The sequence below is a fragment of the Chlamydotis macqueenii genome, chromosome 5, assembly GCF_036417535.1.
Source record: "Chlamydotis macqueenii isolate bChlMac1 chromosome 5, bChlMac1.mat, whole genome shotgun sequence".
Lineage (NCBI taxonomy): Eukaryota > Metazoa > Chordata > Aves > Otidiformes > Otididae > Chlamydotis > Chlamydotis macqueenii.
Genome location: NC_141560.1, coordinates 68,571,580 through 68,593,913, shown reverse-complemented (window position 1 = coordinate 68,593,913; position 22,334 = coordinate 68,571,580). Strand labels below are relative to the sequence as shown.

The following is a 22,334-nucleotide window of genomic DNA, read 5'->3' as shown; positions in this document are numbered from 1 at the left end:
TTTCAATCAAGTCTGAATGTAGGATTATAACAAACAATCAAACAAATCAAAGTGACTTCAGATTCAAGTGCAGGTATTCTGGTGGAAATGTCCACACTTGGAAAGTGGGATCCATTCCAAATAATCCTTTGTATAACCAAAACGTCTGGCAGTATCTAGTAAAAGCAAGTCTATCACCTCCTGAGCACCAAGTTGTTCAGGGATATCATATCCACTCATCCAATTAAGACTGAAGCACTCTGCAAATTGCAGAAGTGTTTCTGGATGCATTTGCCCACTTTAGAACACCAGCATCAATTGCAGTGACATCAACAGAACTTCCCTGCCACCTCAAGGGAGAAAACCAGCTAAAGAGAGAATGAGTTTGTGAGGTGCTGTGCAATAGTCTGGACAGTTAGAGTCGAGTTATAATCCCATCCCAGCGGAAGAGAATTGCAATTTACATGTTATTCTGAAAGGCTTTAACAAAATTTATAGTTTGACCAACAAAGAAATCAGAAGTGTGGAGGGATAAACAATCACCTTCATATTAGGAATAATCCGCAGGAACCTGAACACAATGAACATGTTCACCAATCGCACCATATCCCACAGGGATAACAAGCCCATGAACTCAGGTCTCCTAGGAAAGGTGGAAGAAAATAATAAATCAGAGAAACAGCCCATAACAGAAAGACACAGTTAAAGCTACTGGGCTGCAGGTAACAGTAAATTCCCCACAACCTTTGGTTAAGACAAGACATCATTTAAGACAACACTTCATTTAAGACAAGACTGCACAGAACACATATTCTAGACTAGTAGCCACATCTTAGTCCTGTCCTGAAGATGTTACATCTACAGACAAAGCAATATCTCGGTTATCATCTGTTTGCAGTGATTGACACAAAGATCTAACAAGCATCACTAGTGCTTCAAGATACTACTATAGTGTAAACAATTGTCTACATTGAAGAATCAAAGCGCAGAATCAAACCCAAATATAATCAATTGCAAGTTAGATCAGTAGTTAACATCATTAGATTGTTAACAATTAATATCCTTATGGCAACCATCACTTGTGAGTGATAGGAGTGCAAGAAGTGTTCAAAAATAAACTCATTTCAAGCTGTAACATCTACCAGGTCTCTTTACAGATAATAGTGCAAATTAAGTTAACTTCTAGATGGCAAAGTAACAAATATCTTGAAAAATTAGAGAGAGACAATGTCTTAGGAATGAGCTTGTATAAAGAAACAAAGTATCAGAATGTATTATGAATCACCCCTGAAAGTAAGATTCAGGAAATCTTCTCAAAGTCCTTCACCTTCCTCTTTTGTTGTGGCAGCAGTTTTCAAATTTAAAGAGCTAAACCAACAATTTTTATGGTTTTGATCAAGATAGTTATCCAAGAACTGTTTGACCTTAAGAAAATCAAAATACAACTGCTTGTTATTCCAGTATAGATAAGTAGCCTAAGTCCAGGGGAATTTTTCTACTAGATTTTACAGCACAAAACAAAACTCAGACTTCATTCGACATACAGGGTTGAAGTGGCTTCATCAGCTGTTTAGGAATTCTTATATTTGGGTTTATAGACAAATCTGATACTTGAAACATATTAGCACACCAAATTTCCATTCCTGCACCTTTAGAAAGCATAGGTCTGCTAAGATATTATTTTACATCAGATTACAAGTAATACATCCTTCTCAGAATAGCTAAACAGAACTCCAAATTTTATGAAAAAAAAATTTTCTTTCACTTATCCATATTGCACGGCCTCTAGTGACTACAAGGGCGAAAAACTCTAGTAGGTTTGGTAAATTATGGAGTGGTCTGACAATCATAGTGTAATGACATAAGCGTGAATGAACACGTGTGTATACTCCCCTGACCCACCCCAGACACCGAGCAAAGTGCAACAGTTCGCAGAGGTTACATACCAACCAGGATGAGGAAATCCGTACACAGCAAAAGTGGCAATCTCCAAAATCTTTAATTAGGGAGGAAAAAAAAAAAAAAAAAAAAAAAAAAAAAAAGGTCAAAAAACTTACTTTGTAATTCTGAGTTTCAAAACTTATGTAAGTTTCTTGACAAGAAGCACTTTCAGGAGATTTAAGCTGCTAATTTGACTCACTTTAGGCTCTGAAATTGTCTTATTTGACTAGGAATTCCTCAAATGAATCCAATGGCTTCATCTGCCATATAGGTTTCAAGCATTTACCAAATAATGATAATAGTCTTCTGCCACGTTTTTTTCTGTTAAATTCAAAATGCAAAGTGATTTTTAACTACGTAATAGAATTCCTCATGTAATTACTCCAAGAGCCTAATGTTTCCAAATAACATTAAAAAGGCTGCTTATAAGAAAGCTCACCTTTTCCATCAATTTAAAAAAGCCTGCCTCCAGAAAGGACAGCCTAAGAGAACTATTTGCCACCAAAACATTGCCAACAAGCCACTGAAAACCACAACACTGACTCAAGCTATTTAACTTGGCATATTAGTGCTGAGTAAAAAGCAATTCCACTAGCTCTTGCAGTTACTAATCATCCTAGTCAACAAATCCAGGGACACAAAAATTAACAAAAAGCTTACCAGCAAAATTACAGTCAGAAGTCCATCAAATCTATTGCTTGGGTATGACAAGTATCTTTTCAAGCCCATTGCTATGATTTTCAGCAACATTTCCAGCACATAGTACAGGATGAAGAAGCAGTTGATAGCCTTCACCCCCCAAAATAAAAACAATTATTAGAGTTATTGACACCTCAGGAAACAGCAGTAACTGTAGGAATACTGTTGCATCTTACCCCCAGGAAGAAGTCGTCTCTTTCAGATGGCTGCTTATCTGCATCCATCACCAAAACCACCTTAAACATAAAAAAATATTTTATGAATCCACTGCTTTACTGCTACATAAACCAGATCTTTAAGCAGAAGAACAAAACACAGTCTTTCATGCTTTGCACAGTTCTTTTCAAGCAGCTCAGAATGTATTGTTTAACTGCAGGTATTCTCTCCTAAGACTTTGCATGACTAAAGCATGCCAGACATGGACATCTGCTACAAAAAGTGGTTATCGGGACAGAGACTAAAGAACAAAAATAGAACCGAAGTTTGTAGCACAGTGGGGAAAAAAAAAAAGAAACAAAAAAAATAAACAAACAAGAAAAAAAAAATCCAGCGAACAGAAAAACCTTTTACTTACACAGATAGAAACAATGTTTGCAAGGGCTACAACATTCCCCAAGTAGCCGAAGTAGGGATGGCCAAAGACAAACTGCATTTTCTGCATAAAATGGGATTGGTACTCTGGAGTGGGAGGATGCTGAAAAGAACACAAAGGATTTGCTGAGACACAACACGTAAGCATTTTAATAATGATGCAGGAAAAACAAATCCAATCTCAGATTTAAGGAACCGACATCATGAAAGCAAAACTTCAAGGCCACGTGCTAATTTTGACATTTCAGTAGGAAGGTGTTTTCAACCTCTGGCTATTAGCAGCAAGAGATCGTTTCTGATTAGCAAATGGGTTGAAGATTAAGGCACAACACAAGATAATTCCCTGCTCCTTGCAGGGGGGTTGGACTAGATGACCTTTGAAGGTCCCTTCCAACCCTAACCATTCTATGATTCTATAATGGCAAAGAAGGGAGATATTCCAACCTCAGTCCAGTGCCCCAAGCAGGTAAACTAAACACCAAGCTATTAATCGTACACTTTCCTTCCCAACATTTAATCTCCCCTTGAAAGATTCAGAAGTCTTAGTTACATGCAAACATAAAAAAAGAATATTTCCTAATCCTCAAAAAGGTTGATTTTTTTTTTTGCTTTCTTTCTTTCTCCAAGTGGAAAAGATTGCTTTCTGCCCATCTTCATCTGAGCACTTGAAGAATCCACATTGCATTCTTCATTCAGGGACTGAAGAAAAGACTTTGCCTGAGTACACTTAAGTGTTACCCTGCAAAGACTAATACATAGCAGAGATGCATTGCTTTAATACAGGACTGTCACAACAAGACAAATCCCCTGCATTTAATCAAGAACAATACACTACTGAGGTACTCATTTCTCCACAGCACTCTTCAGAAAGTGTATGCTATAAGTCTAACTCTGAGTTCTTGTTTCCTTGTAATGAATCTTCCTATTAAATAAAATACAAATGCAGAGCCCTCATCTATTTTATCTAGCCAAGGTGCTTAAAAACGCTGACAGAATAAACAGTCATGCATTTTGTATATTTAACACTACCTGGCCACCCCAAGCTAATGCTGTAAAAGGCCCCAACGCAGTGTGATTTGTGACTATAAGAGCAATTGACAAACAAAAATCAATAACACTTGACCATGCCCCACATTCAACAAGTTGTGAAGTTTGTTTATAAGCTTTAGAGCAGAATACTATCCCTTGTTTTTGCACAAGACCACACTTAACTCATGACACTTTATAAATGATTGTCAGATACATACTTGCTTAATGGCATCTTTGTCTAGTTCTTCGAAGAGTTTCTGAAACTGGGCAGCTGACAACTGGTCACAGGAGCATATTTTGAGTGACTTCACATGAAAGAGAAACATACACATCAACACCTGCAATAAGTGCATCTTCAAACAGTGCCAACACCCTCAGACTATCTTCAAAGTCTAGGAATAGAGATGTAATATCACCTACACTGAGGAACTGGAGGGAGCTTCAATACTGCTTTGCTTTAACACAAAACTGCCACGTGACTCTGGGATTTGCCTCACCTTTTCTATTTTCCCCCTCTGGGATCACATGCTGCTTAAGGAGGAGTACGGTTTTTTGATATATTTAAATTTTGAGTCTCATCTAGTATTGCATCATTATGCTATGATCCAAGGAATGAAGATACTATGTCTGTTATCACTGTTCTGCAGAAGTTACTACCCAGAGGAATGGAAGTATTTTACAAACTGTAACATGAGGAAGACGCTGCCACAGCATGCTAAACACTAACTGCAACTGTAGCACACATAGCAACAGAAAGAAATGGAAAAAACCCACCAGTACCAAGAAGAAAAACTAAAACTTGGATTTGCATATCTATCTAACAATGCAGTGGACAGCTCAGCATAAATACAGAGCAACATGTTTATTTTCAGCCAACTCTGTTTACACAACCCCTATTCCAGACAAAGGATACACGTATACCTCTTCATTCCACTTCCAGCCTTCACGCTGTAGCCAGTCAACAGCTGACGCTATAACCATCAGCTCTGAATTGCCACTTCATTTTGGCAGAAGATCTTACAATACACACTTCCAAATCCTGCTGCAATGTTGACTTAAATAGCAACATTACTTTTAAACAGATTTTCTGAAACCACAGTAATAACCTCCGCATCTGCTACTAGAGTTAAGTAACTTCACTAATCTCTGAAAACCATGGCATGAACTGCAATGTTAATTAAATCTTGAATTAAGCAAAACCACTCTCCCTGTAGCCTAATACAAGTATTAACACCTAGAAGGAACAGCATAACTAAAAATCCAATTAAAAAAATATACATCTTCAAATGGTAGAGGGAAGCTGCTACAGACAGCAGCTCACAGTGAGAAATGCTTTACTTCCAGAGAGAAAGTAAAGCAAATGAAAAAAATAGCTCTGCAAAATAAGACTTCTCCTTACTCTGCACTTCTCTACAGGTAAATGCATTCCTCATCATACCAAAGAGGTAGCAATCTTGAGCCAAAATCATTGCCTAGAGACAGTTCTTGTTCTGAAGACCAGAACATAAACAATGAGCTGGGCCTCAGTTCACACTTAAAGAAAGCAGCATAAAGCAAGCTGACTTGAAAGCTACTACTCCTAGATCAATGGTGTGATTTAAGGAAATTTCAGTTTCCAAAGCTGCCCCGTCAGAGGGTTTCATAGTCACCAACACGAAGTCTAAGAAAAATCCAGTTCTTACTCTTATGATGGCTTGCTTGCAGCGAGAATCCATCTCAGCTTTCTGCAGCACTTGTAGTAATGCCCCAGCGCTGACATACGACCTATTTAAAAGAAAACAGGATGGGCTCTGAAACAGATAACTGTCTTGATGGCAAAAACAGCTGTTCCAAATGTATTCTTGCCTCTTTCTTTTTTCGGAAAAGCAGATAAAATTAGAAGTAGAAATAAGAAGGAAACAGACCCCATAAGAGTCCCAAACAGTGTGTTACAAACAGCCAATTAAAGAAAAAAATACAACATGAGCAATGAACTGTCATTTTTCAAAAAGGGATTCTCAGTAAATATACTAAACAAACAAGATGACCAGAAATCTGCTGTTTTCTCCTAGATTATCTCCTGTTTCAACATTTTTCACTTACTGTTGTGCATTAGCAGGAGTCTCCTTCAGAGAGGACAGCACTTCAAATGCAGCCCGGATTCCTAGTCGTCTCCTGAAGAGGGAGGACTGAACTGATTTCTAATAGAAAAACACCACAGAGGAGACAATTTACTTACACTTGTCTAAAGAAAATACAACTAGAGGATGCAAATAAGACCTGTAAATTATTTGTCCAGCCCGTAGACAGAAGCTACTGCAAGCCACAGAAAGGGCCAGATCTGTTCAACTAAAATAATTTTTCAGGAAGGCAAGACACTGTTTTCCTTCTGCCACCACCAAAGTCCCCATCATCAGCCAGCAGATCTAGCTGTCAAGGTATCAGGTCCAACCGGACAGACAGGGCACAGTTTAAAAGGAATACCAGAGAGTCATAGCCTGAAATCAGTCAAGACTATTCTGACCAGAAGGACTGGGGGAAGATCAGGCTTACTCAGCTCCTCAGGCAGTACTATATCCTATGGTCAGATAATATACTGATCCTCTGGCACGCACCCTAGATGTGTGATTAGAGATCAGGATAGGAGACTTCCCTAGGCCTCCCTCTCTTCAAAAATTCCCTGTACAAGAAGGAAGGAAGCAAAGAAACAAGTCTCTGGAGTTCAAGTAAACATCCATGTCATAGTTTATGTTTAATTCTGGATTGCATAGGTACATGTCTGCTCTGGAGACAATGGCAAGAGCAAAGCTCAAGTATTCACAGAAATTAATACTGCTGCGGAAAGAGAAGAGTTAGACAACTAGTCCAGCTCCAGCTTCTTGCCAAAAAGGAGAAAGTCAGAGCCACAGTTTTTCGTGCTTCGTTTTTCTCACAGTAACCACTTTCAAACTCAGCTACTTTTTTGAGAGTCAGATTATGGCATGCTGTCAAATGGAAAAGAGGAAAATGGAGAAAGAAGGGAAGAAACAGAGCAGGAGGAAAGGAAAACAAAAATTCCTCATTGCACATACTACATTTAAACACCCTTCTCCCACAAGAGGGTGGGGGCCACTCCTTCTGTCTAATGTTGCCTAAGGCTTTCTATCCAATAAACTTTACCTTCTCTCTGGAGCTCTACTAGAGCAGCTATTAGTTCACTTTTCCCTCAAGCCCTCAACTCCCTTGCAGGGCTAAATGAACTATAAGACTAAAGAGGAAGGAACTATAAGACTACATGTAAGTAAGCGGGGAATTGCACTCAAAGTCACTGAGTTTCCCCCACCACCAAACCTGAGGGAAACAGTGGGCATGAGAAAAGACCAGTTGGAATGTAAACAACTGGGAATCACCATTCTTTCCAAGCTACAGAGGCTGTCACCATACTGACACAAAGGGAAAAGCGCTAACCTACAGCCCAGACACTCAGCTGTCTAACTCCAGTGCTTTTGCATAGCACTACCTTGACTCAGCTTTACCAAAAACATTGCTGTTGAGCTGTGAAGTTTTTGAAACATGCAAGAGGAAAGTAAAAAACACAGATGGAAGTTAAACTGTCAAAGAACTAACTCAAGAGGAAAAATTTCACCATGGAAGTTACAAAGATCAAAAAAAAACTCAAGCAGTTTGATGGCATCTCAGTAAGATCAAGATTCAGCCTGTTCTGAGGAGCAAGAGATTGACAGTTCCCCCTTTGACTGATGACTGCCTGACAAAAGGTCCTGTTGTGTGCCATCAGTGTGATAACCACTAATACTTAGCCTAGCATTGTGTTATTTCTACTAATCTACTACATGTGTTAACTGCTAGGTAGCTGTGGTGCACCTTGGATGTTCTGTATTCGTTGCTGGAGATAAACCCAGTTCTGGAGATCTCCAGCTGCACCCATGCAGCCTCTTCCTTCTACTACCTATTCAGTCAGTTGCTCCTTTTTGGAATAGCAATAGGAAAGTCAAATTTAATCTATTGGATGAAGTGCATGTTATTGGAGTAACTGAGATGATCTCTCATTTGACTTATCTTGTCTCTGCTTTCTAAAATCCTCTTGCCTTAGCTCATTACAATTCCTCCCAGATTGTTCAACTTGCACTATCTCATACAGAAAACAAAAGCACTTACACTATTTCCTGCTAAAGCAATCCAGACTACATTCCCAGTTGAAGACTAAACAACTGGTGTACGTAATGCAACAAAGCACATCGCACAGCTTGTTAATAAAGGAAAACGAACTTCTGGTGAGGACTTTAATCATCACCACAGACTGCATGCTCCTTGAACAACATGCAAAAGTACACTTACTTTATCAGTTTTTGCTTCTCCAATATAGACACCTGAGTCAAAAGAGGTCATTACACTACACATCAGATCCACATTGCACAAAATGGAGAGAATCACACTTGATCAGGCATCCTCCAGAAGCACCTTAAATTATTACACAAATGAGACACTGCACAGAGTAAGCACAGGTTCCTTTTATTTGAGACTGAATACTACCAAGAATAACTACTATACCTACCGGCAACTGCTTCTGGTACGAGCCAATCACAAGGCTAAAGTCATTCTAACATCACACCTACCCATGGCAAGGATGAATTAAAAAATACCAAATGTGAAGATGTTTTAGTCAGTGATTCTTTTTTATTGAAGGCTTCTAATGCTGTTCTACTCAGAGAAAATTAAGTGCTAGGATTTGCAACAATAGCTATTTAAATAGTACAGCATGTTTTCTTCAGAGAGACAAAGTTTAAGTTACTTGTTCACTTGTCTTGTTCACTTTTATAATAGTTTTTTTTTTCCCCCTCTGTAATAGTCAAAGCTGCAGATCCACAGCATATATGGAAGTATACAAGCAGGTAATTTTGTCATGGAAGGAGATCAAGTTACAACAGGATGTAATGGGAAAATTATCTACATCAAAGCACCTTTAATATCTTAAAACTCTATCTACAACCAGGATGGGCATACTGCTTTAACACACAGTTGAAACTTTAATAACCAGGGCTTCACAGTTTTAAGGTTACGGTAGAACACAGAAATTAGGAACGCTTTACTCACCAGAAGGTATCCTCGAAACTGGTTGTATATTATTGCTGTAAGCAAGTTCATCAAAAACAAGTTGCCTATTGGAGAAAGAGTGGCAGTAAGAACTACTGAAATACATGTCTGTTTCTCAAAGAAGTTCCAATATACATAGTAAAAGTTCAAAAATATTCATTTTCTTGTGTTTGATTTTCAAAATGCTTTTAACATTCTATATCCTGTAATGTATCCATTCCCCTATGATACATTATTGGAAAAAAAAAACAACCAAACCATAAGTATCTTTCATGAAAATTATCCAAGACAATACACAGTAATTGGAAGCAACACAAAAAGAAAGATAAATTTATCATTAAACTTTCCTAGAAATATAAAACATTCTGTACCTGGCATGCACAAGTATTAAAGTGCATTTAAAGTACGGACGACAGGAGGTAACTTACCTAATACAGTGAAGAGTATGAAGAAAATTGAATATGCTCGATTCTTAGAATACGCAGGAATCATCACTGTAACAGATTTAACAAAAAAAGGAAATAAGAACGCTTAAAATGAAAACTGGAGACCTCTATCAATTTTGGACAATCGGTAAAATCGCTTATATAACTACTTCAGAGCTTCATATATAATTACACCAAAGGAAAGGCAAGAATCAAGTTACTAAAGGCATGAAAAATCTTTACATAACCTTCCTCTGGCTGTAGTAAGAGCTATCAGCTGAAAGAATTGTTATAGTCATCTGAAGATAATCTTACTCTATTACTCTCTGAAAAGAGAGATAAGAGTTATTTCTGAAAGATTGCTCACCATCAGGATTATTTGCAGTAGTTAACAGGACTAGCAGTGACGTCAGCGCATCTGGTAAATTCCGGAAATACGCCACCCACTCCTTATCCTGCTGGCCATCCTAGTCAAAGAGATGTTCATTGTTAGATAAACACTGAAGAATCACTAAGACTGTCTTACTAAGGAAGGGGGAAAAAAAATTAAAAAGAAATATCAGTCAATAATCAATTTCTTACACACTCAGTCAAATCTACCCATGAAAAAAGCACGACACAAGCATAAAAATTAGGACAATGTGTACGAATACAGTGCAAGCACTTCACTTATTAACAGCCATTAAAAAATATCAGTAAAAACAGCAAGCTAAGACAGACATAGGAAGTTCAATATAGAAGTTACGTCTCGCTAACACCTCAGACCCAGGAAGAACACTGTCAGAAATAGACAATATAGGAATCTGAAGCCACCCTTGATTGATATAAAAAGCATTACCTCTTACTCTGCAAGAGTGTATTGGAGTTAAAAGGACTCCCTAAACACAAATTAAAAAAATAAAATATACTAAACCGCAAACAGACTAATACCAGCTTCAGTCTCAACTTGCATCATAAAAATCAGTGCAGAGCAGAAGCTGCTTTCTTTGTTGTTCCAGCTACACCATGCTGTACCTCAGCACAGAAAGAAACCTAATCAGCCTGAATTGTATACTCCAGGACTTGTCCAAAAGTAAAATACAACTTAAGGACAATATTAAAATAGATCTATACTGAAAAATAGAAACAAAACAGCTTCCTCAGTAATGAAGAGCTGCCTCAATTACTACTGTGTTACAAGAGATCCTTGCCTATAGATTATGAGCTCCTCTGAAACACCTACAGCTCTACTAGCATACTCACTGAGTGTGGAATGTGTCTCTCACTTCCTCTTTCACTTGCAAATAGAAAGCTTAACATCCTCTGAATTAGTTATTTGCACAAAAGTTACTATCACTACTTGGAACAGAAGTTTTCCCCTTCCTCCAGTCATTCCCTTACATACTCAAGGGCTTCTGTTTAATTACAGTAATATCAACACAGAACACACAGCCAGACAACTTTTAGGTCTCTTTTCAATAACGTATGTGAAGATGTACTTAAAAATACGAGTGCAAGGAGAGTCCTCATCTTACTTTAGAGGAAAGAAATATTTACACAAATAAGAGTGCACAATATAAAGCAATATGCTATAGCCAGCATTTGTGTACATTACAGGAGTTGTCGGGCAGGTGGAAAACATGCAACTGTGCTGTTTTGAAAAGAATGAAGATTCAAAATGCTATGAACAATCTCAATGAAAACATCACATGGAGCTTAAACATCTTGGTGGGGGTGGGGAAAGATCAGTGCTACAGTCCCCAAAAAATATTTGCAAATATTTTGGTGACTGAGGTCATAAAAATTATTTTGTGACTCAGCGGAAACATCAGATGATCTGCTAAAGCTCTGACGGTATCAGAATGTTCAGCAAAAATACATTGGGTGGCTGATCTTGCATCACCCACATATTTATTTTTTCCCCAAGTTCAAGCAGAGACAGCTAAAAAAGGCTCAGAGTGCAAACAATGCAAACATGAATCATGCAGTACCGAACAAACAGCCCTTGAATCTCCTGCAAAGACTGGGAAAATGTCCCTCCAGAGGACAAACACAAGACAAAGCAAAAATATAGAGGTATGAATTTCATTACCAAATGTATTTTTAGAACTTGCTTTCAGTATTTTCCCTTGTTAAACACAACTACTTCGCATGAGCATTGGACTAGTAAATCCAAAATGGAAAGAAAGACTGCTCCCTAATTTGTTGTTCTTCACCTAAATATATACAAAATTGGTTCAGGTATACAAGTTACATTCCCACCTGCTGGAAAAGCTCATAACTGAAATTAGATGAGACATACAGAAATAATACAAAGTTACAGTATGCATCTAAACAAAGAGGAGCTCTGCTTCTAATTCCAGAAATTCTATAACATGGGAATTCAATGAATTTGCAAATCATAAGGAAGACTAAAGGCAGGCTCAAGTGCAAACTGCAGTAGGAATGAAGCTCCAAAACTGAGATTAAGGAGAGGACTAAAATTACTGGGAGAAGTACGCAACAAATCATGTGCTCATAGGAACACATTTATGGAAGGCCTTAGAAAATAAGGACAGAAAAAAAAAAAATTAATCTGAGCAAGACACATTAAGATACAGGAAGTTTAGGAGAGAGAGAACATACCAAGTGAGAGAATACAAAAGTGACTTTAACCACAAAAATTCAAATTTGCTTTTCGGAAGCAGGAAGAGAAAAAATAAAAGAGATTAGAAACAAAAACATCGGAGACATGCAGGCAAAACCAGTCAAAAACCTACCAAGGCATGGCCAGGGATACCAGTATTGGAAGATAAGAAAACATAGAGGAAACTAAACTTAGCAAAGAGCTAGATAAGGAAAAGAGAAAAGAAATGAGCGATAACGTAAAAAAGTTACAAGATTAAGAGCTTCAGACACAGAACAGCATAGCAGGTTTCAACAAAAGCAGAGGAAGTAACTCAAAGGATTAAATTGGAGAATAGTATAAGGAAACCTTTTGTATAAACAGACTTCAAGTTTCTCTTCTGTTACGATGGCAGTAACACCAGTAATACGTAGGCCCATTAATAAAGACATCGACCACACTTTAGAACAGAACCATATAGCTTCGCTCTGGGCCATAGAGCTAGACCAACAAAACAACATGGCACGGCTTACAGCAAGAGTGAAAGATTTCAGTTGTGCAGTAGGAAGGAGTGTTATCACTCAAGAAACAAGGTGCAGTCCAGAAAAAATTCTTCACTAAAGGATGAAAAGATTCTAACACTATTCTGAAACACCTTCTAAGGCACACTTAGATAAATAGCATCACACATGGACACTATGCACACATTAAATCTCTCTAAAGGGACTTGAACTTATCTTGGTAAGTTTGACAAGGTAACATGACTTTTTCAGGGGAAACAAGCTTCACCAGTTTGATTATAAAACTAGACACACAGCAGCTATACGACTAAAGAAAAAAACAACACCAAGATCCACCAAAGCATAAGTACAATGGGTTACCTTTGTTCGAGCAAACAGCAGCATGGCAAACATGGTAAAGAGAGACAGATGAACAGCTAGTAGTAGAACAACGCTGTTGGAAAAAAAACATATCATACACATTAATACCAACTTTATCTTACTCTTAATATCCTTTTGGAAAAGCGCAAAAGGATGCCACATAAAGAAAACCAGGAGTCTTTTTAAGAAGCTATATGGCAATAGCAGAAGATTATCTAAGTTTTGATTCAGAATAAGAATCCCACTTATTCAGGACTCCTCAGCACGAGCTTAGATAGTTGTGAGGTCAATGAAATTCTAATACTTGTTTTTTTCTAAAGTTAGGACCATATTTATACCCTCCAAACAAAATACAGCATCTTGACTTGCACACACCTTTGATTCTCCCGGGACTTGTTGGTTATAAAGTAACAGGCAAGGACAGTGAGTTCTATAAATCATAAATATACACGACGCCTGTCACAGGAAGAGATATCTTTCAAAAAGCATCATGCTGTCTTCGTTACGACTTCACCAGCGGGGCTTCCAGTTCAACATTTTTAAGGACAGTAAAATTTAACACATATATTGCTAAAACCATTTAGAAATGAAAGAGCTGAAGTAAAACACTCTGAAGGTGTAAAGAAAGAGGTGTCTTCTTGTGTGGCACTCATGACTGGAAGATAAGCACATGTGTCTACCCATACGTCTGAGAGGCTACCTTGGAGAAACGCAGCATAGACCTCTGCCCAGATGATGCCTCAGTTATTCCCTTACAAAAGGGCTGTATGTAACATACACAAAATTAAAAACTCCTCTCAACTAGCATCAAAAACCTTATCTGCCACACACAGAGTCACATCACATGCTTTCTAAAGAAATTTTACGGTTGAAAGGAACGAAAAAGTTAACACAACGCCCCATTCATTACTATCTGATCTCACCAACCACTTAGCTAGACCATCAAAAGGGAAACTACTGAGACGCCACACTCCAGACTACTAAGGGTAACTACATGCTTGCTGTGAAAGAATATTTTCTATGCTATTACCTACCTTGCCATTTCAGGCAATGTGCTGTTGATACTTTTTAGTGTTTTCTTCATCATAGAAGAATTCTGAAGGAGAAAGAAAGGACGAAGGATTCTTCTTATTCTTAGATCCTGCGAAAAGCAATGGATCAGATACTGAGTTCCCATAAGACTAGTGCCACAAATATTTTTAATACAAGTCTGTCAAAACACACTGACACACAAAGGAACAAAGTCAACAGTGTAACATGAAAAGGTTGTACTCAGAAGCTAAATTTGTCCCACAGAAGTCACAAAAGATGCAAAAGAGATTTTATACACATGGGTGCCTTGTTAAAAGAGTGAGAGATTGCTTTCAAGATGCATATTGACATTTCAATAGCCTGACCAGACCACTCATTATAAACAACCTAACTTTACTGCTGGGAGGACACAACAAGCAGGTCAAGAGGTGGCATTTTCATATTTTTTACCGAGGTCCATTTCAAGAAGGGAGGTAACAGTGAGGTACTTTCAGTAAAAACACACACACATTTTGAAAATAAGTGCTTGATTTAAATTTTCAGCCTTTTTTTTTTATAATTAAAAGGTCTGCTAATTACTAAGCATTTTCTGCTTCTGATAAGACTCAAACAGGTGATTGTCTTTATTTTCCTTAACATAGACTAACACGATTAAGCTGTTTGATTCTTGCATTCAAGACACTTGCAAGCCTTCAAGACATTTCTGTGACTTATCAGCTTCCAGTATTTCAGCATCCTGTATTTCAGAATCAGTCTTCTCAGGGCCACACATAACAGCAAAAAATAACTTTCTTCCTCCCTATTGCCTTGTTCATAAATCTCAGCAGTTAAAACTGCTCCTTCTGCCACTGCTTTGTATGAGAGGCTCCTGTTCAGACTACTTGTCCACTATCACATCTAAAGATTTTACAATCACTTCTTCCCAAAAACACGTTCCCCATGTTGTAAGCACAATCTTCATCCTAAATAACTACATACAATGCAGCTGAAAGAAGTTATTTTGCCTGAATATGAAAAGGACATATGTATTTTTCTTATAGTTAAACACTTATAAGCCTTTCTTACACTCACTTTCTTAGCCAAATTGATTTCACTTATTCCACACAAACAGGAGTTCATGTTCCTTTGGTTAAAAAAAAAAAAAAAAAAAAAAAGTGACGCATGCTTTCAACATTTTAAGATCATCTCTTTGATGCTGCATCACATCCTGTTCAACGGCGACCAGTGGTCAGCGATGAATGAACACTGAAGCATGAACAACTAAACAGTGGGTTACTAATAGCAACAACTGCACCCAAGCTAATGTCAACTAATAGAGATAATTAATCTGAAATAGGTTTGAAAGTTATCTGAAGGCAACAGATAACGGCTTTGACACAAGAACTTACACAAGAAGCAAAATTCAACATCTCTGCCTCATTCACTTCCCAGCATTTTTACCACATTCGTATATTCTTAATGATGATTGTAAGCGAACAACAACTAACTTCATGCAGATTTATGTCACGGCAGAGAAAACCAAATGGGAGATTACTATTTGAATGTTGACAGACTATAACAACAAAGCTTTATTTATTTTTACCAATGAACTCTCATCTTATATTAAGAATCAAGCAGAATCCCTTGAGAAGTTACATTACACCATTTTCTGTGTTTCAGTGTATTATCCAGCTATAAAAGACCAAAAGTGAACCACCTCACCCTCCCCCTGTTAGTTCTCCAATATCTCACATAGGCCCAGCTGACTGTCCCTTTGCAGGTTCTTCTCCTCTGCCACTCTCCACAGCTAAGCTGCTGATTGTTTCTGCAGAAAGCAGTTCTTACCTCTGCACAGAAAAAGCTCAGCGACACAATCCAGTCAGTAAGGGAAACGATTAATGTCAGTATATAAGCCATCAGCCATTTATTTTTCCAAAATTCTTCCCATCCAATTAAGTAACTCTGGAAAGCAAAGAAAAAGCAAATGAACAACTTACTTTAATAATAAATTCCAATACTCTAACAAGTCAGTACCAATTGTTTTCCAGGTACTTGTAGTTTTACATCAGTGCTCACAAAGGGCTCCCAGAAATCCAAACAAAAATACACTGATCTGAGAATTTTTTAATGAGAACTAAATAGAGGTCAGTAGAAGTGAGAGGTGCACACAGGGCGCGAGAGAGGAATCCTTTGAATGCAAGAAAAATGTCCATTTAATAACTGCAAAAACAGATTTTTCCAGAAATAAATATGCAAAGAGTTCTGTTTCTTATCATTTTTAGTTTGCTTTGTTTAAATAAACTGGCATATTATTACTATATATCCCTATTTTCATAGTCTATACAAGCAGCTAAGCTAAAATCATTGTATTCCTAGCCAAATTTATTTCACTTATTCCACAAAAATAGTTCATATTTCTTTTGGTTTTTTGTTTTGTTTTGTTTTTTTTTTTTAAAAAAAAAAGTGATGCTCACCTTCACGGATACATCAATGGCAAACACAAGAAAGCAAAGCAGCTCAATGCTTTCTGTTAGGCCACACGGAGGATTCCACGCAGGAAGGCGGTATCGTACATCTGACGTGACAGTAAGCGAAGAAGGCTTTTCAATGAAAGCCAAAGCCAGGATTATAGTAATGGTTAAACCCAAAATCCTGTTTGCATAGAGATGAAATTAAAAAAAAAAAAAAAAAAAAAAGAAAACAAAAGCCAAACTCCAAAAAACACCAAACCCACAAAATGATTCAGAAGAATAACAATATACTTAGAGTGAAGATATTTTCTTAGAAGTAAACCAAGCTTTATAATATCATACTTAACGTAAACGAGTTAAACCACAACGCAGCATTTGATTAGCATGCTGTTGCCTGCATTATAATGGTGTAACTGCTGACACCAAATAACCTGAGGTGGTGTTCTCCTGAAACTAACATCAGCAAACCATCTTGCTACTATTTAACATGTTTAGCAACAGACACTTGGAAAACTCTAACACACAGTGCTGTAAATCATGCCAACAGTCCATTCACGCAACAATCTTGAGGCTGTTCCAAAGAGCCGCCTACGCGATCACACTGTCCTGTATCTTGTTGCTTTCCACTTCTATCATGTTCACAAGCAGTCAACCCACTTGCCTCTTACAGTAAGTTCTTATAAGGAAAAAAGCCACATTTATCTCATTATTTAACAAGGAAGAAAGATGAAGAACATGATTTTATAAACACTTACTCCTAAACAAAAAAGAATACCAAGTTCTTACCACTGGCAAGTCCTTGAGTAGTACCATCGATAAAGCCACAGGGATTTGGAGTCCACACGGTGATTTATAGATCGATACTGAAGACAGATAGCAAAAAGGATCATTCAAACGTTACATTCAGTCTGTCCCAAAGACAAAGAGCAAGTTACCAAAATAAACTAAGTTCTAATCAACAAAGCTCAAGTTTTGAGACAATTCCAGTTTCACAATAAGAAAAATAAATTATTGTACAAGTTATTAATGATTAAAGTGTCAGTCACCAATTACCACAGCTGTAGCCTACATGCATGCAACAGGAAAGATTTTAATGAAGTTCTCCTGATCTAAAGACCATACAGCTGCTCAGATAATCAAACTGTGTGGCAGTCATCTGAAGCAAGCATTACCACCATTAACAAATAGCAGCATCTGTAATAATACAGTGCCTATTCCATCTACTCACCAGAATGGTCCACCCATTTAGATTACCTGTCTAGCATTCTTCTGTCTCTCCCTTCCAAAAAGCCGTAAGATGCACACAGTTTAATTCTGAATATAAGAGACCTCAACCTAGGTCTTTAAACAAAACGTGCTTTGAGTTCAAGGAAGCACCCACGACTCTTCAGAACAGGCCTGCTTTTGCTAAAATCTGCTCAGCCCCTCCTCAGCAGCTGTTCCTGAGCTGCTGTTAGTCTGCCTCTGCTTCCAGAAAGGCGTGCACACCCTAAATATATCTGATCCCCAGAAATCTCCCAACCAAAAGCTATCTGAATGCAGCAAGAACGCTCAAGAATTGCCCTCCAGCATTCCCACTGCCTGCAACTAATAACTGGGAGATAACAGGATCCAGGAATATGCAGCAATGGCCAGGAAAGGAGAGACAAAGAGAGAATGAAGGCTTTCCAAGGCACCAAGTTCAGCTGAAGCAAAGCAGTTACAGCTTCTCACTTGAAACTAGGCTGAAACGCTACCAGCTCTTAAGCTATGCAACTAGTCAGATCTATAGGCAAATTACACGGTTTGCTCAGATAGCTTCTCTTAGCAGTAAGGCCAGTCACTCTCAAAAATAATAAAAAAAAAAAAAAACGAACCAAAACAAAACAAACAAAAAACCAAACCCAAAACCAAAAACCACTCCACAAACCAGTATCTCTTCTGACAATCTTGAAGAGAAGACACTCTCTATTTCGTTGTATGGAAAAGTATGTTTCTCCTGGGCAGAAGTTCACTGAAACTTGCATACCACAGGAATTTGGAATTTTTATTTTGCTCTGTAAATCAAGACAATGTTATATGGAAGTTGCCTGAACACATAAAAATGTAAAAGCTATGGGAAGCATAATAGCTAACAAACAAGTATATATTTACCTGTATCGCATCTTCAATAAATACTATGGCTTGGTTTATATAAAGGTCATTATCAGCTCCAGTACCTACGAAATTAAAATGAAATAAGAATGATTTGCTGTATTTTGGATAAAGCCTAAAGCTTCTCTTAACTAATAAGCAACCTCTACAACCATGGTTCTCATGATAAAGGCCACTGTACACGCACAAAAACGTAAAGAGACAGCTCCTGCCATGTTTGCTCTGTCAGCAGCGCTGTGCATTAAATTAAACAATCACCTCAAACACATCATGCGTCTTTCTATATTTTGTGAAAAGGTTCTGCCTTACATTTAGCTTAAGCAGCTAATTACACTAGTAGTTAAATAGCTATCACAAGACTGGAATAATTCCATACAGAGACAAGTCTTAAGTAACACGCATCATAATGGAGCTTCAATCAAATTATTCTTTGACAAAGTGTACAGTCAAGTGAAACTGGAAAAGTCAGACACTAGTATTCTAGGCATCTTTACTTCTGTTTAATAAAGGTAACGAGGTGGAGCTTGACGTCATTCTCTTCAAAACCAACAGAAATCTCCAGTCAGATGAGGACAAAATTAAGTCCTTTTTTAATTTGTCCTGAGAGTTATTATTACCGTATCAAACAGATCAGAGTTCAAAATACAGAAAGGGTTGAAAGTACACGAGGTGAAGTAAAATACCACCAAATCAGTTACTATACAGCATTTCAAAAACCATTACTAAGAAGTCCATATGAAGACATATACATAAAGAACAAAGGGCAATCAATTGCGTTCACCTGAATGAGGACCTTTGAGCAACTCACCTGGCAATTAAGACAACAAGAGAGACAAATGCAGTTTAGGCCAAAATGAGGAAGGAAAAAAAAAACAAGGAAAAGGAAAAGGGGGGAAAAAGGGAGCTAGAGATACAAAAAACAGGTGCTAGTGTAACCTTTCCATAGGGAGGAAGAGGCCCAAGGAGCACTTCATACCATCTCCTCCCAGGAGATGGCAATCCCAACATGGGATACAATGAGACTGAGTCAGTCCCAGTGCTAGCACAACATTATCCAGGCTCCAAGAAACGCCAGAAGCACCATTGGTCTGAGTCCCAGAAGATTTTATGTTCCACATGATTCAGCAGCATCAATTTCCTACAAAGACTGCAAACAGTTTTTAAATGTCACCATTTATCTGAACATAAGCAACAACACAGTTTTGTACTGATTCTGATAGAAGCCACAGTACAAGACTGAGCATAAACAGGACACAAGCTAGGCTCATGCACGAAACATCTTATCTTTTTCAAGACATAGCACACCAGTGAGATAAAAATAAGGTTGTTTTAAGGAACAGTATTACTTAAAAGGATAGCAAAGACAGCAAAAGCTTTATGTCCTTGGAGCGCACAGCAAGCCTAGCGTTGATCTGAATTATTTTAAAAAGGCAGAATCTAAGGAACTGTTCTCAATATAAAAGTAAAACAGGGAGATTACCAAGAAATGTTTACTTTAGCAAAAAAAAAAAAAAGAAAAAAAGAAAAAAACCCAACAACAACAACAAAAAAAAAAACACAAAAAAACCAAACCTCACATTCTCCATACATGCCACTGAGGAAATTCAACTTATTCTGCAACTCTTAGTCACAGCAAGTGACACTTAGTCACAAGCAATGATTAAAGTACTGTTCGGTTTGGGCGGGCAGGATCTTTCTCAGACCCCATTGCACTTTTGACACTGAACAACCAGGCGACAAAAAGAGGAGGTTCATTTAAATGATGTGATAACCTGAAAACAGGGAACCTGAGGTCTCCAAAGGAGCCTTTCCTGGGGGAACTGAGAAGTCAGACCTCTAACGGGTACCGAGTTAGAGGAAAAAAAAAAAACAAACTTGTCAGCACCTTAAAAAATAATTAAAAGAAAAAAAAAACAAAACCAATGGAGCCTCAGGCTGAAGCAGCGCAAGGTTTGCACCCAAGGTCAGCGATAGCGGCTCAGTGTTCCACCAGCCAGGGCGGCCGCAGCCGGTCCCTCTGAGCCGGCTCAGGCGCAGCTGGCAAACGGCGGCGGAGCGGCAAATCCCGCCGAGCCCCGGCCGCTCGGCAGGCTGAGGGGATTCCCCCTCCGGTAAGACAAGCTCCGAGGGAAAGGCGAGAGCCCCGCCGCCCGCCTCAGGCACCGGCTCCCGGGGCGCCGGGCCCGGGGGACGCCGCCACCACCGCCCGCCCCACGGCACTCACCGGCCTCAGCGGCGGAGCCGGCACCGCCACCGCCCCGCCAGAGCCCCCGCCTCGTTCTCCAGTTCCGCGGGGGTAACAACGGCTCCGCCTCAGCGCCAGCTCCCGCCTCCATCGGCAGCGACCGCCACGCTCCCTCCGCGCCGCCGGGATGGGACGGGGACGGGGACGGGGACGAGTCCAGAACCGGGGCGGGAGGGCTGCGCCCGCCCGGGGCGCCCCCGCCCTCTGCACGTGACCGGCTGCCGGGGGAGGGCGGGAAACCGGGCACCGCCTCGCTGCCCGCCCCCGCCCGCCGGCCTGCTGGAAACGCGTTGTTCTTCACCGCAACGCGAGGCAGCGGGGCCCAGAACGTCCTTTACGATTTTTTTTTTTTTTTTTGTAAATACCCCTGGTGAGGAATTGCAGATTTTTTTACCTCACGGCAGCGGTGAACTCAGCGTCCTCGGCGGGGCGCACTGCGGGCGTGGAGGGCTGGTTTTGCATTTATTAGGAAAAGTAACGGCAAGGACCAAAATTGCTGCTTCCTGCTTGGATAATCCTTTACAGCCCTCGTCGCAGAAAGTATTTAATTTGTATTTAGTCAGATCCAGCCTTAAGATAAAAAGGGAAGACTCCATGATATTACTTTTACTGTAAGAGTAATCACTAGTTAAAAAGTGAACATCGGCAGCTACACTTTACAGCTATTTCCCATGGAAAAGCAAAGCACTGAGGAAATTTGAGTTAGTATTGTAACAGTTGAACTAAAGGCATCAGATGGAACAGGTATAGTGAAAATTTCAGGATCGTAAAAGGAGAGTTGGGGTGGACTGGTACAATCTGTATTCAGCACTAACCGGTAAGAACAAAAATGCAATTTGCACACATGCTGTAAGTGCCATTGCTAAGAAACAATAATATTTCACTAACTGTCTGAAATATTCACAGTAAGCACAGTAATGGCGAGCACCTGTAAACATTGTATTATTCTTGCTATTATTTTTTATTTGAACAAAAGCAAATGTTTCTTTCTTTCCTCTTCTGTGATTGTCAGGAAAGAATCATTAACTTCAGGAAGAAAAAAAAAAAATAAATAAAACACAACAAACAAGAAAGTAGCAGCCTTCACATATACAATGGATTCCTGGAGCTTCTGTTCAAAACGCATCCATGTCCTCTGGCTGGAAGAGGAAGTGGAAGTGCCCAGCTGACGATGAAAGCAGGCAAACCTCAGCCGGGGGTTTGTCACCAACAAACATCCTTAGTACCAGCAACATCCACTAAGATAAGTTAGCTATGTATTTCAATGAATACCAT

General features: G+C 38.9%; 1 protein-coding gene across 3 annotated transcripts in view; it reads right to left on the bottom strand.

The window, feature by feature from the left end:
• TPCN2 (two pore segment channel 2) overlaps positions 1-21,200 on the bottom strand; it is a 31,118-nt gene extending 9,918 nt beyond the window's left edge. Inside the window, exons 1-19 of one of the 3 annotated variants that reach the window (XM_086749460.1) lie at positions 21,039-21,200; positions 18,815-18,879; positions 18,591-18,717; positions 17,468-17,544; positions 16,685-16,810; positions 16,056-16,172; positions 14,234-14,340; positions 13,200-13,272; positions 10,102-10,201; positions 9,738-9,803; positions 9,310-9,374; positions 6,322-6,419; positions 5,922-6,003; positions 4,458-4,544; positions 3,194-3,313; positions 2,796-2,855; positions 2,581-2,709; positions 1,926-1,975; positions 523-622 (exon numbers count right to left, since the gene is read on the bottom strand). In XM_086749460.1, coding sequence (XP_086605586.1) covers positions 523-622; positions 1,926-1,975; positions 2,581-2,709; positions 2,796-2,855; positions 3,194-3,313; positions 4,458-4,544; positions 5,922-6,003; positions 6,322-6,419; positions 9,310-9,374; positions 9,738-9,803; positions 10,102-10,201; positions 13,200-13,272; positions 14,234-14,340; positions 16,056-16,172; positions 16,685-16,810; positions 17,468-17,544; positions 18,591-18,717; positions 18,815-18,879; positions 21,039-21,150 — 1,761 coding nt within the window. In that variant the 5' untranslated portion in view covers positions 21,151-21,200. Of the gene's footprint in view, positions 1-522; positions 623-1,925; positions 1,976-2,580; positions 2,710-2,795; positions 2,856-3,193; positions 3,314-4,457; positions 4,545-5,921; positions 6,004-6,321; positions 6,420-9,309; positions 9,375-9,737; positions 9,804-10,101; positions 10,202-13,199; positions 13,273-14,233; positions 14,341-16,055; positions 16,173-16,684; positions 16,863-17,467; positions 17,545-18,590; positions 18,718-18,814; positions 18,881-21,038 lie in introns of those variants that run through there. The other 2 variants (XM_086749461.1, XM_086749462.1) reach the window with 2 other exon arrangements.
• Between the last annotated feature and the right edge of the window lie 1,134 nt (positions 21,201-22,334).